The sequence below is a fragment of the Condylura cristata genome, unplaced genomic scaffold (genome assembly GCF_000260355.1).
Source record: "Condylura cristata isolate star-nosed mole 26May11 unplaced genomic scaffold, ConCri1.0 scaffold00020, whole genome shotgun sequence".
Taxonomy (NCBI): domain Eukaryota; kingdom Metazoa; phylum Chordata; class Mammalia; order Eulipotyphla; family Talpidae; genus Condylura; species Condylura cristata.
The window spans coordinates 23624096-23634626 of NW_004567121.1; the positions used below are offsets into that span (position 1 = coordinate 23624096).

At 35.4% G+C, this 10531-nt stretch overlaps 1 protein-coding gene across 3 annotated transcripts in view; it reads right to left on the reverse strand.

Moving 5' to 3' along the window:
* Window positions 1-10531, reverse strand: part of SPAST (spastin) — a 44341-nt gene that overhangs the window by 7343 nt on the left and 26467 nt on the right. For all 3 annotated transcript variants that reach the window (XM_012727634.1, XM_004686314.2, XM_004686313.2), the window contains 9 exons: window positions 9351-9538; window positions 8332-8465; window positions 7915-8008; window positions 5464-5538; window positions 4389-4460; window positions 2824-2899; window positions 2494-2585; window positions 2267-2346; window positions 33-75 (listed from right to left, as the gene is read on the reverse strand). In XM_012727634.1, the coding sequence (XP_012583088.1) occupies window positions 33-75; window positions 2267-2346; window positions 2494-2585; window positions 2824-2899; window positions 4389-4460; window positions 5464-5538; window positions 7915-8008; window positions 8332-8465; window positions 9351-9538 (854 nt within the window). The remainder of the gene's footprint in view (window positions 1-32; window positions 76-2266; window positions 2347-2493; window positions 2586-2823; window positions 2900-4388; window positions 4461-5463; window positions 5539-7914; window positions 8009-8331; window positions 8466-9350; window positions 9539-10531) is intronic.

The following is a 10531-nucleotide window of genomic DNA, read 5'->3' on the forward strand; positions in this document are numbered from 1 at the left end:
AAAAAAAAAAAAATTCACACATAGATACATACCTCTTCATTTGGCAAAGACACATACACTCGTTTGATGAAACGCCTAAGGAAAGATTTCATGTAACTTCAGTTTTGAATTTAAAGATAAATCAATTTATAGAGCAAGTAATAAGAAAATTTTTAAGTACAATGATCAAGGCATTTAAATGTGTCATAGTATTCATCAACAGTCAATTGCAAAATCTCTAATTAATATTAACATATTTACAAATCTTATCTCAATATTATCAGAAGTAAATTAACCACGTGTATATGTAAATGTTTTTAATAGCAACGAATCTTTAACATTAAAAATCTTGATTAAGAACTTAAGATATAAGCGGTGAAATAGCGATATCTAGTATCTTCTTGAAACAAAACAACTAAAAGCAACATGGACTACAGAAATGGAAATGTAAACTTCATCAACAGACACAGTTACATTTATAAAACTAAAATGTACAAACAAGGGCTGCCTAAACAAAACATGAAAAAGAATGAAATTAGGCAAGTATCTCATACCATACACAAAAAATTAACTCAAAAAGGATAAAACATTTAAAAGTTAAGAACTGAAATCATACAATATGTTGAAGAAAACAGGTGAACTCTAAGACCTAAGTTTCACTGATGTCTTTGTGAATTCTTCTCTAACAGCAAGAAAAACAAAAGAGAATATAAACAATTGAGACTATATCAAACTAAAAGCTACTGCACAATGAAAGAGGCCATCACAGGGAAACCACCAACCTACTGAAAGGAAGAAAATATTTGTATGCCATACATATGATCGGGGCAGATATCCAAGATATTCAAAGTTCAAACAACTCAATAAGAGAGAGAACAAATGATCAAACCATCACTTAGAGTGAAGGAAATGCAAAAATCTCAATGAGATAGTACCTCACATATATGAGAATAGTCCATATAAGAGAGCAGAAACAAGTTCTAGCTAGAAGCAAATTAGAAACAGTATATAAGAAATAAGGAAAAAAACTTAGTAAAAAAGACAAAACAGAAGGCTGAAAAGGATTATAAAGGTAGTCACAGATATGGAAGGAAAGGGGTATACACTGAATTTGAAAGGAAAACCAAAAAAATAAATAAAGGATGTTCCAAATTATTGATTTAAACAAACAGTAAATCCAAGAAAAATACAGATAAATCAACATATTTTTTGAGTGATTAGACTGCAATGGTTGAGAACTACATCCAGTAAAGAGGAAAACAATCAAGCTAAACCATAAATGTGATAATAGCAGGCTGGCTTTAAGACTCTTACGTTACAATATTCAATGCTAGAAACAGGAAGGCAATGCCATTAATTCCTCAAAAAGAGGGAAGACCGAGAATTTTATTCTGAGTCAAACCAGCCTACCAATTATGAAAAGAACAATTTGTTCAAATACACAAAAACAGAAAAAATATTTGCCATGAATTCTGCTTTAATAAGCTTCTTATGAAGTTTAAGTAACCTCATCCAACCCAGAAGAAATAAGCAATTCCCCTAAAGCTTTATTTATTTAAAGCTTTATTTATTTGTGCATACAGAACTGGGATACAAGCCAGAGGTGCAAGTGTGGTAAGAGGCTTCACCAGAGACAGAATGGGGAGCAGAACAGGTAGATCTACTGAAATACACTGCTGACAGGAGCAGCGGGTGAGACAGGTGAGGTCTGCCACACCATGTGGGGCACCTTCCTGGCCGGGAATTGAGCTCCTGCTGCAGTGGCTGAGATAGCTTCATAGTGCTGTGCTTTAACCTGCTGCACCACCAGGGAGGGCCCTGCCTAAAGCTTTAAATGAAAACTAGGGGCCCTCCTTGGTGGTGTGACAGGTTAAATGCACACTATGAAGCTATCCCGTAGCCACTGCATGACTAAGTTCAATCCCTTGCCAAGAAGCTAACCCACATGGTGCAGCAGACCTCTCCTGTCTAGCCTGCTGCTCCCCTCAGCAGTGTATTTCAGTAGATCTGCCTGCTTTGCTCCCCACTCTGTCTATGGTGAATCCTACCCAAACATCTCTGGCCTGTACCTCGGTTCTTGTATGCATAAATAAATAAATCTTAGAGTAGTTCTTTGATATACCAATCCTATTCTCAAAATCTTTATCTAGTTGGTGATATAACACCAGAAGATATAGTGAGGAAAATAATAAGTCATAAAAACTGAGAGAGATGAAAGACAGACATATGGGAGATGAACACATGAATAAATATATCTGTAATATGTTTCCATATAAATCACCCTTACCTGAGAACAGCATCATCAAGCTCTTGTGGCCTATTAGTAGCACCCATTACAAGCACTCTGTCATCTCCAGCCGACTGTACCTGTAGGCCAAAACATTTTGTTGAATACTTTTAAAGTATTAACAAAGAAAAATACAATAATGATATATGTATTTTTAATTGGATCACTTGGTAGAATGTATGTATTTAAATATTATCATGTTAAAAATATCATATTGACACACTTACACCATCAAATTCTATTAGAAATTCAGTTTTTAGACGTCTACTAGCATCATGTTCGCCTTCTCTTCTTTCACACAAAAGGCTATCAACTTCATCTAGAAGAAATATAAGGATATGTCTTTAATTAAAAGACAAACTATATGAATCATTTGAGGTTAACCTAGTTTACAACACAAGTTACTAATATAGTTGGCCCCACTCAATTCACTAGTCTTTAAATCTGGGCTTCTTTAAAACTTTTAAATTTTGGATTACTTTTCCTATCAAAGCTCTCATATTATGAGAGGTATTTCACAAATGTTCAACTAACTTAGCTGGAAAACATAGTCTTACCTATAAAAATTATAGAAGGTTGAAGTTCTCGAGCCACAGCAAAAAGAGCTCTCACCAGTTTCTCTCCTTCTCCCACCTAAAATAAGGCATTATATACAGCTCATGCAACATTATTTTAGCTTTCTTAATTTAACAATTAAAAGTCTAGAATCTAGAAATTTAATTTCCTTTCTCGGCAACAAAGATATGGTTTGAGGATGGAGGAGGTATGCCAAAAATTGTCCTTTATAAATTCAGAATATAGATTATTATTTAACACAGTTTCTTAAGTACTTGAAAAAGATTAAATACATCTGTTTTGCTTCACCCTGTTTTCCTAAAACTTAGGGACTGTTATTAATCAGGGGTGTAATTAGTAGGCTAGGGGAAAAAATGTATACTACACTAAACATATTCTGTAAGTCTTAGGTTGCAGGGAACATTTTTAGAAGCAAATAAACTGAAAAGTATTGTTCTGAAGAAAATTTATTCTATTCAGAACACCTTGAAAACTCATTTTTCATAATTATCACTGTCAATAAATATATTTCTAAGTAGCCTCAGATATCTATGATCACCTTTTGAGATATTCCCAGGAGCTGAGACATTATATTAAAACTATTCTACGGGCCCTCCCTGGTGGCGAAGCAGGTTAAAGCACAGCACTAAGAAGCTAAAGCCACATCCGCATGAGTTCAATTCCCGCCTGCCCCGGAAGTGACCACATGACATGGCAGACCTCTCCTGACCCGCCCCGCTGCTCCCCTCAGCAGTGTACTTCGTAGATCTGCCTGTTCTGCTCCCTACTCTGTCTCTGGTGAAGCCTCTCGCCACCCCTGAGCCTCTGGCCTGTACCCCAGTTCTATATGAACAAAAAAAAAAAAAAAAAACTATTCTACGAACCAAACAAGTAATAAAAGGACCATGTGGTCTGTGGTAATCTAATGTGAAAATACTCTAAAGGTGGCATCTATTTTTTTTAAGGAAAATTTTCAAACAAAGGAACAGCTCCAGATTTAAAATCATCTTATCAAATATTCTGAATTGGAAGGAATCCAAGATATCATCTCTTATGACATCAACACTTGTACATAATGTGTAAGATTTTAGCGATAATTTCTGAAGGCTAGCTCAGTACATAAAATTTGGGGGGGAGCCCTACTATCTCCATCTTGAAAAAAAAAAGGGCTTTTCATTATATTAAATGCATGTGGATAAGTCTACTTTAATAATAATTTAAGAATTTTCACATAGAATGCAAACTGGAGTGAAAAAAAGCAGTCTCAATTTATAGTTACTTTTAATTCTTTCACAAAACTGAGAACCCTGGCATTGCTTTGATCTTGTGCTTTCTAGCGTTCAAAATTATAAGATGATAAATTTGTAGGGTAAGTCAGATAATCTGATATTTTTTCACACCATCCTAACAAACTAATATAGCACTGACAGCAAAATTCTAATTTTGAAAGCCTAACAAATGTATAGAACTTTTTACTGTGAAGAATGATATTCATGATATCATTTATATGCCAAGTGTTTAACACTTAACATAGTTACCAACGGACAACACTAAAAAGAATACTCACGTATTTTGAAGTTAAACTTGCAGCACTAATATTAAAGAAGGTTGCATTTGATTCTGCAGCTACTGCTTTAGCCTTTAAAAATCACAAAGCAAATATTGTAATTAATTCAACATCTTGCCTTAAGAAATAACCAATTTGATTAATTCAAGTATAAGAAAAGACTTTCTAAAAATGTATGAAGCAATCCTCAATAAATGGCAGTCAATGTGCTTCCTTCTTAGCAATTAGAAATGGGTTTAGGAAGAGATGCACTTCTTTCAACTCGTTTTTCCATAAGGGGATGGTTAAAAAAATAAAAAAAGGAGCCCTCCCTGGTGGTGGAACAGGTTAAAGCACCGCATTATGAAGCTCTCTGAAGCCACTGCCGCACGAGTTCCATCCCTGGCCAGGGAGCTGACCCACATCGCGCGGCAGACCTCTCCTGACCTGCCCGTTGCTCCCCTCAGCAGTGTACTTTGTCAGTCTGCCTGTTCTGCTCCCCACTCTGTCTCTGGTGAATCTTCTCACCCACCACACCTCTTGCCTGTACCCCAGTTCTGTAAACATAAATAAGTAAATCTTAAAAAAAAAACAAAAAACGAGGGTTCTATTCACTTTCCAGATATAGAAAAATAACCAGTTAGAAAAAGATGAACAGCTAAGGAAAAAAGTTACTGTTCCCCTGTTTACTTCTTCCTTCTATAAATGCCCTGAAGGGGAAAGAAGCATTTTTGGCGAAAGAATATTTAAAAACAAAACAAAGCAAAAGATTATCATATGCTGATTTTATCAATAAAACTAAGAAAGCAAACAGAACAGACATTGGAAGATAATATAGTAAAGTAAGTAGGTCTCAGGTCAAAGATTATTTAACTTAGGAAAATGATAAAAATTATACAATTAAATTTAACCAACCCAAATCATACTATTAGAATAAAATACATGGATTTTCATCTTCTTTCCATTGTCATATTAAAAATTTAATTTTATTATAGCAGAAGGAAATTATATGTAACAGACTGAGGGACTATGTCTATATTACTTTTTTTTAATCTTAGCTTTCTCAATAAAACATTTAAATTTAAAGGATTCTTACCAGCATTGTTTTCCCATTTCCAGGTGGACCAAAGAGTAACAATCCTCTAGCAGGAGCTCGAAGCCCTGTGAACAACTTAAAAATACATACTTTAGTTCATAAGTATGGTTTTAGAGACAATACTAGCCACAATTTTTAATGTATTATCAAATAAACACTGTTTTCAGTAATATCCTCTCTCAAATAGTGCTGCCGAGAGCTTTAAAGAGAACACTTCATAAACTACTGAAAACAGTAGAAACTAAATTAAATAAAACCCAGCCCTCAATGATCAATGATTGGTTTCAATAAGACATATTGAACATAGATGTTTCTTTTGAAATCTCACCAAAGTAATATTAAACTAATAAAAAAAAAATCTAAACCTTCTGAACAACAGTAATAACAGGAGACAACAATATACTTTGAAGACATAATATATTTTATAGATGAATAAGTGATAAAGTTCTTAGCTGAGGGGGCTAAAATTTAAGTGTCTACTTGTGAAGGAATATCTAGACATAAGGAACAGCTGACAAAAACAAACAGAAAAAAAAAAATACCAATATTGTCTGGAAAGGTTCAAGAATTGGAGGCATCTGGTATCACACAAAGCATGAGTAAGGGAGATGGTGAAAACCAGATGAACTGTTAAGTTTTTTTGCGTGTGCACTGTTCCTAGAGGTACTGCAGTGCCAGAGTGGTGAGTGGGATGGGTGGGGCAAATGCCTTTGCCATCTCCCTGTTACAAAAATCCATTTAATACACCATCCTCAGATAGAAGACCTGTTAGATGTTGCACTGATAAAAACAGATACTACACTTGGGCCGAAGAGCCATATTCAGAACACCAGGCAAGAGCCAAGGGTGAAGCACAGGACTGGTAACACTTTAATAGCGAACGTGTATTTCTTGTACATTAAACCTATAGAAGTGACACTGAACTTTTAAAAAATACTTTGAAAGTGCACTGGACTGTAGTGATGGCACATGGGTGACTTGGTGATGGGAAACAACACGGGCATTACAACTGAGATAAAAAAATGTACAAAATAGGCCCTCCCTAGTGGGGCAGCGGGTTAAAGCACAGCACTGAGAATCTCAAGCCGCTTCCACATAAGTTCGATTCCTGTCTGCCCCGGAGGTGACCACATGGCGCGGCAGACCTCTTCTGACCCACCTGCTGCTCCCCTCAGCAGTGTACTTTGTCGATCTGCCTGTTCTGTTCCCCACTGTCTCTGGTGAAGCCTCTCACCGCCCCTGAGCCTCTGGCCTGTACCCCAGTTCTGTATGCACAAATAAGTCTTTTAAAAATAAAATGTACAAAATGATGCAAAAATAAACTATTATAAAAAAAATACTTTGAAATGGTTTTAGGTATACAGAAAGAACAGAAAGTTTAGAGCTTTCTCATATAACCCTTCACCTCTCAACTGTTTTTAGCTTGTACTAGTGTGATAGATTTGTTACAAATGATGAACCAATAATGCTGTATTATAATTAATTAAAGTCCACAATTTACATTACGGTACCCTATTTGTGTCATTATTACATAGAACAGTTTCACTGCCCTAAAAAGTTCTCTGTACATTTTTATCCATCCCTCCCTTCTTCCCTATGAACTTCTCTTAATTTTGTCATTCCATGAGACAGCTGGAATTATCCAGTATTAGCATTTTCAAATTGGCTACTTTGTTTTAGCAACATGTATTTACTTCCGGTGTCTTTTCATGTTTTCTAGTACTAAATAGTATTTGTACACCATAGTGTACTGATCTACCTGTTAAATAGTATCTGAGCTGTCTCCAAGTTTTTGGCAAATAAAAAAAGAGTGGTAGCCCTCTCTGGTGGCACGACCAGTTAGGTAGGACACAGCACTTCAAGCTAGCAGCATCGGTGTCAGTGTGCGTTCATTCCCCAGCCCAGAGATGACCACATGGCATGGCAGACCTCTCATGACCCATCCATGTTCCCCTCAGCAGTGTACTTCGCCCATCTGCCTGTTCTGCTCCCCACTCAGTCTCTGGTGAATCCTCTCATCACCACCCTGAACTTCTGGTCTTGTACCCCAGTTTTTATGTATAAATAAACCTTAAAACAAACAAACAAACAAAGTGGCTGTAAACATTATGTGCAGTTAAAAAAAAAAGTGGCTGTAAACATTTCATGTGCAGCTTTTTGACTTATGTGGGCAAACACAAAGGCGTTACATTATTGCTGGATAGCACAGTTTTGAAACAAAGTATCAAGTTATCTGCTTTCTTCTGGTCAAGTTTCATGTCCTCTTTGTAGATGTCAGTTGTCAGCTGCATGATGTGAAAATAATCTCTCCACTTAATAAAGTGTCTGTTTGTGTTTGTAGTCTCTTTTACTGTGTAGCTTTTAAGTTAGCTTGAACATTTCTTTATGTTACTGTTTATTAAGTAGTGAATGAGTGAATGATGTTAAAATGAAATAATATGAAATTCTTACCTCAGGTCTGAGAGAAGGAAGAATAACAATTTCCTGCAATGCTTGTTTTGCCAACTCTTGACCAGCTATGTCATCAAATTTAACAGCTGTCCCACTAGGAAACGAAATTTCAGTTTATTCCATATGCTTCAGTTATGATAATATGAAATCTAATCTCAATGATATGCAGTCATTTTTATGTTAACTGTGACACTATAGTTAGCAAAGCAATGGTGTTTATAATAAGAAATAATAAAAATTAAGTATGTAACTAGAGAAGGTCTATTTCACTGCTGATATATTTTCTTTTAATTTTAAAAAGATATTATAATAGTTTATTTTTACTTCATTTTGTGCTTTTTCATTGCTGATATATTTTATAAGTAAAATTAAAAAATAAAAATTGTAAAATAAGATACTTTAAATGACAAAACTTACTTGTCCACAATTTCGTTCATTATAAGATTAGCAAGATTGCTGTCCACATTCCTGAAATTCTTCAAGTCCTTCTTTTTACGAGCAGCAGTTGTAGGGGTAGAAGGTTTATTTGTTCTATTTGTTTTGGGAGTACTCTTAAAGAACACAAAATTTTAATGTCAACACATTTATACTTTGCATAAATTACTCAAAGGCTTACAGTACTCAGAGGTTTAAAAACAGGAAAAATGATATAGTTATTTTTTAAGAAATTACACATTTGGAGCCTTCCCTAGTGGCACAGCCGGTTAACGCACAGCACTATGAAGCTAGCCATAGCTGCTTCAGCATGAGTTTGATCCCAGGCTCAGGAAGTGACCCACATGGCATAGCAGACCTCTCATCTTGCTGCTGCTCCTCTCAGCAGTATACTTCATCTATCTGCCTGTTCGGCTCCCCACACTGTTTCTGCTGAATCCTCTTACCACCCCTGCACTTCTGGCCTGTACCCCTGTTCTGTATACATAAATAAATAAATCTTTAAAAAAAATTTACGCATTTACTTCAAGGTAAAATTGTATTGACTATTAATTACATTTGGCAGAAAATGGGTTACTGAGAATTTTACCCAGATTTAATACCTATAAAATATACAAAGGTTCTAGAAAAACAAAATTATATAATTTTCACTATTGTTATTAGAACTCTAACAAAATTATAGGTATGTTTAATTTTAAATATCCATTTACAAAGATTTAAACAATTAAATGAATCATAAATTGAAAATGAACTATAAAGTTTGTTAAAAAATAGACTGGATAAAGCACTTAGGTCAATAAGGAGTTTAAAATAAGAATTGCTACTTAATAGAACATTCCCTTTATAGATTTTTAAAAGTGAAAAATTACATTTAACTCTACAGAAACTTCCCAACACTCTATAAGGTATTAGAAAGTATTGCAATAGACCTTAATCAAGTATAACACATCTAAAATTCTCATCTGTAAAACACAGCAATTAGAGTGACTGTCTCCAGGTACCTTATGAGTGGTAGGTGTAGGACCAGGTCCCTGTCTTACTCCGGAAACCATTGATAAACCACTGCAGCTAGGTGCTCTGTGGTGGCCTGAAAGACCTGTGGATCCAGTTTTCATAACTGTTTTTGAACGAGGCAATGAGTTACTGGTGTGCGTTAAGGGATCTTTTCTTTTCGGAACAGCTCCACTTTCTATTAAACAAAAATGTAAAACCATCATGGTTAGGAAATTTAAGCTAAATAATATAAAAGTCACAAAAAAGACTAATATAACTACAAAAATCACAATGTTTCAGAAATATTTCATATATTCTTTCAATGAGAATACATACTAGGGTGTTCATAAGATAGGGTTGCCGATGGGTATACAGGATTAGAGTTATTTAAGTTTTTTTCTGGTTTTGGTGTATACTCTAATATAAGGAATATGTGCTTCTAATATAAAGAAATAACTACACTGTGGCAAGAGGGGAATACAAAAATGTTACCAATCAAGTATGTTTAAGAAACAAAATGCTACAAAGGCATTTAGTGACAAGTTGTGAAGAGAGAGGGATAGATAAAAAAATATCCCATTACCTTATTTCCAAACTTTTAAGACAGTAAAATCATGTGAAAGTGCATCTTTGTGTCCACTAAGAGTTTTTAAAATTTCAACTTAAAGGCGATAAAGATGTGGTTTTTCAAAACCAAGTACTATAAATGCTACATATACAAAAATAAATTTGTACAGAACATCTTTAAGTCTGAAAGGTTACTTGAGGTACTACAGTAAATTTCTGCATAACTAAATCTTTTAGTACCTCAGTGGTGGCGCAAAGGGTCAAGTATTATGAAGCTGTCATCCAGGGAGATGACGCACATGATACAGCACACATCTCTCCTGTCTCACCCACTGCTCCTCAGCATTTTCAGTCAAATCTGCAGTCCTATTCCCTACTCTGTCTCCAATAAATTCTCTCACTCGCCACACTACTAGCTGACACCCAGCTCTTATATGCACAAATAAACAAAATAAATCATTAAAAATAACAGGCTTTTTGGGCCCTCCCTGGTGGCGCAGCGGGTTAAAGCACTGCACTAAAAAGCTAAAGCCACTTCCGCATGAGTTCGATCCCCACCCGCCCCGGAGGAGATCCACATGGCGTGGCAGACCTCTCCTGACCCGCCCGCTGCTCCCCTCAG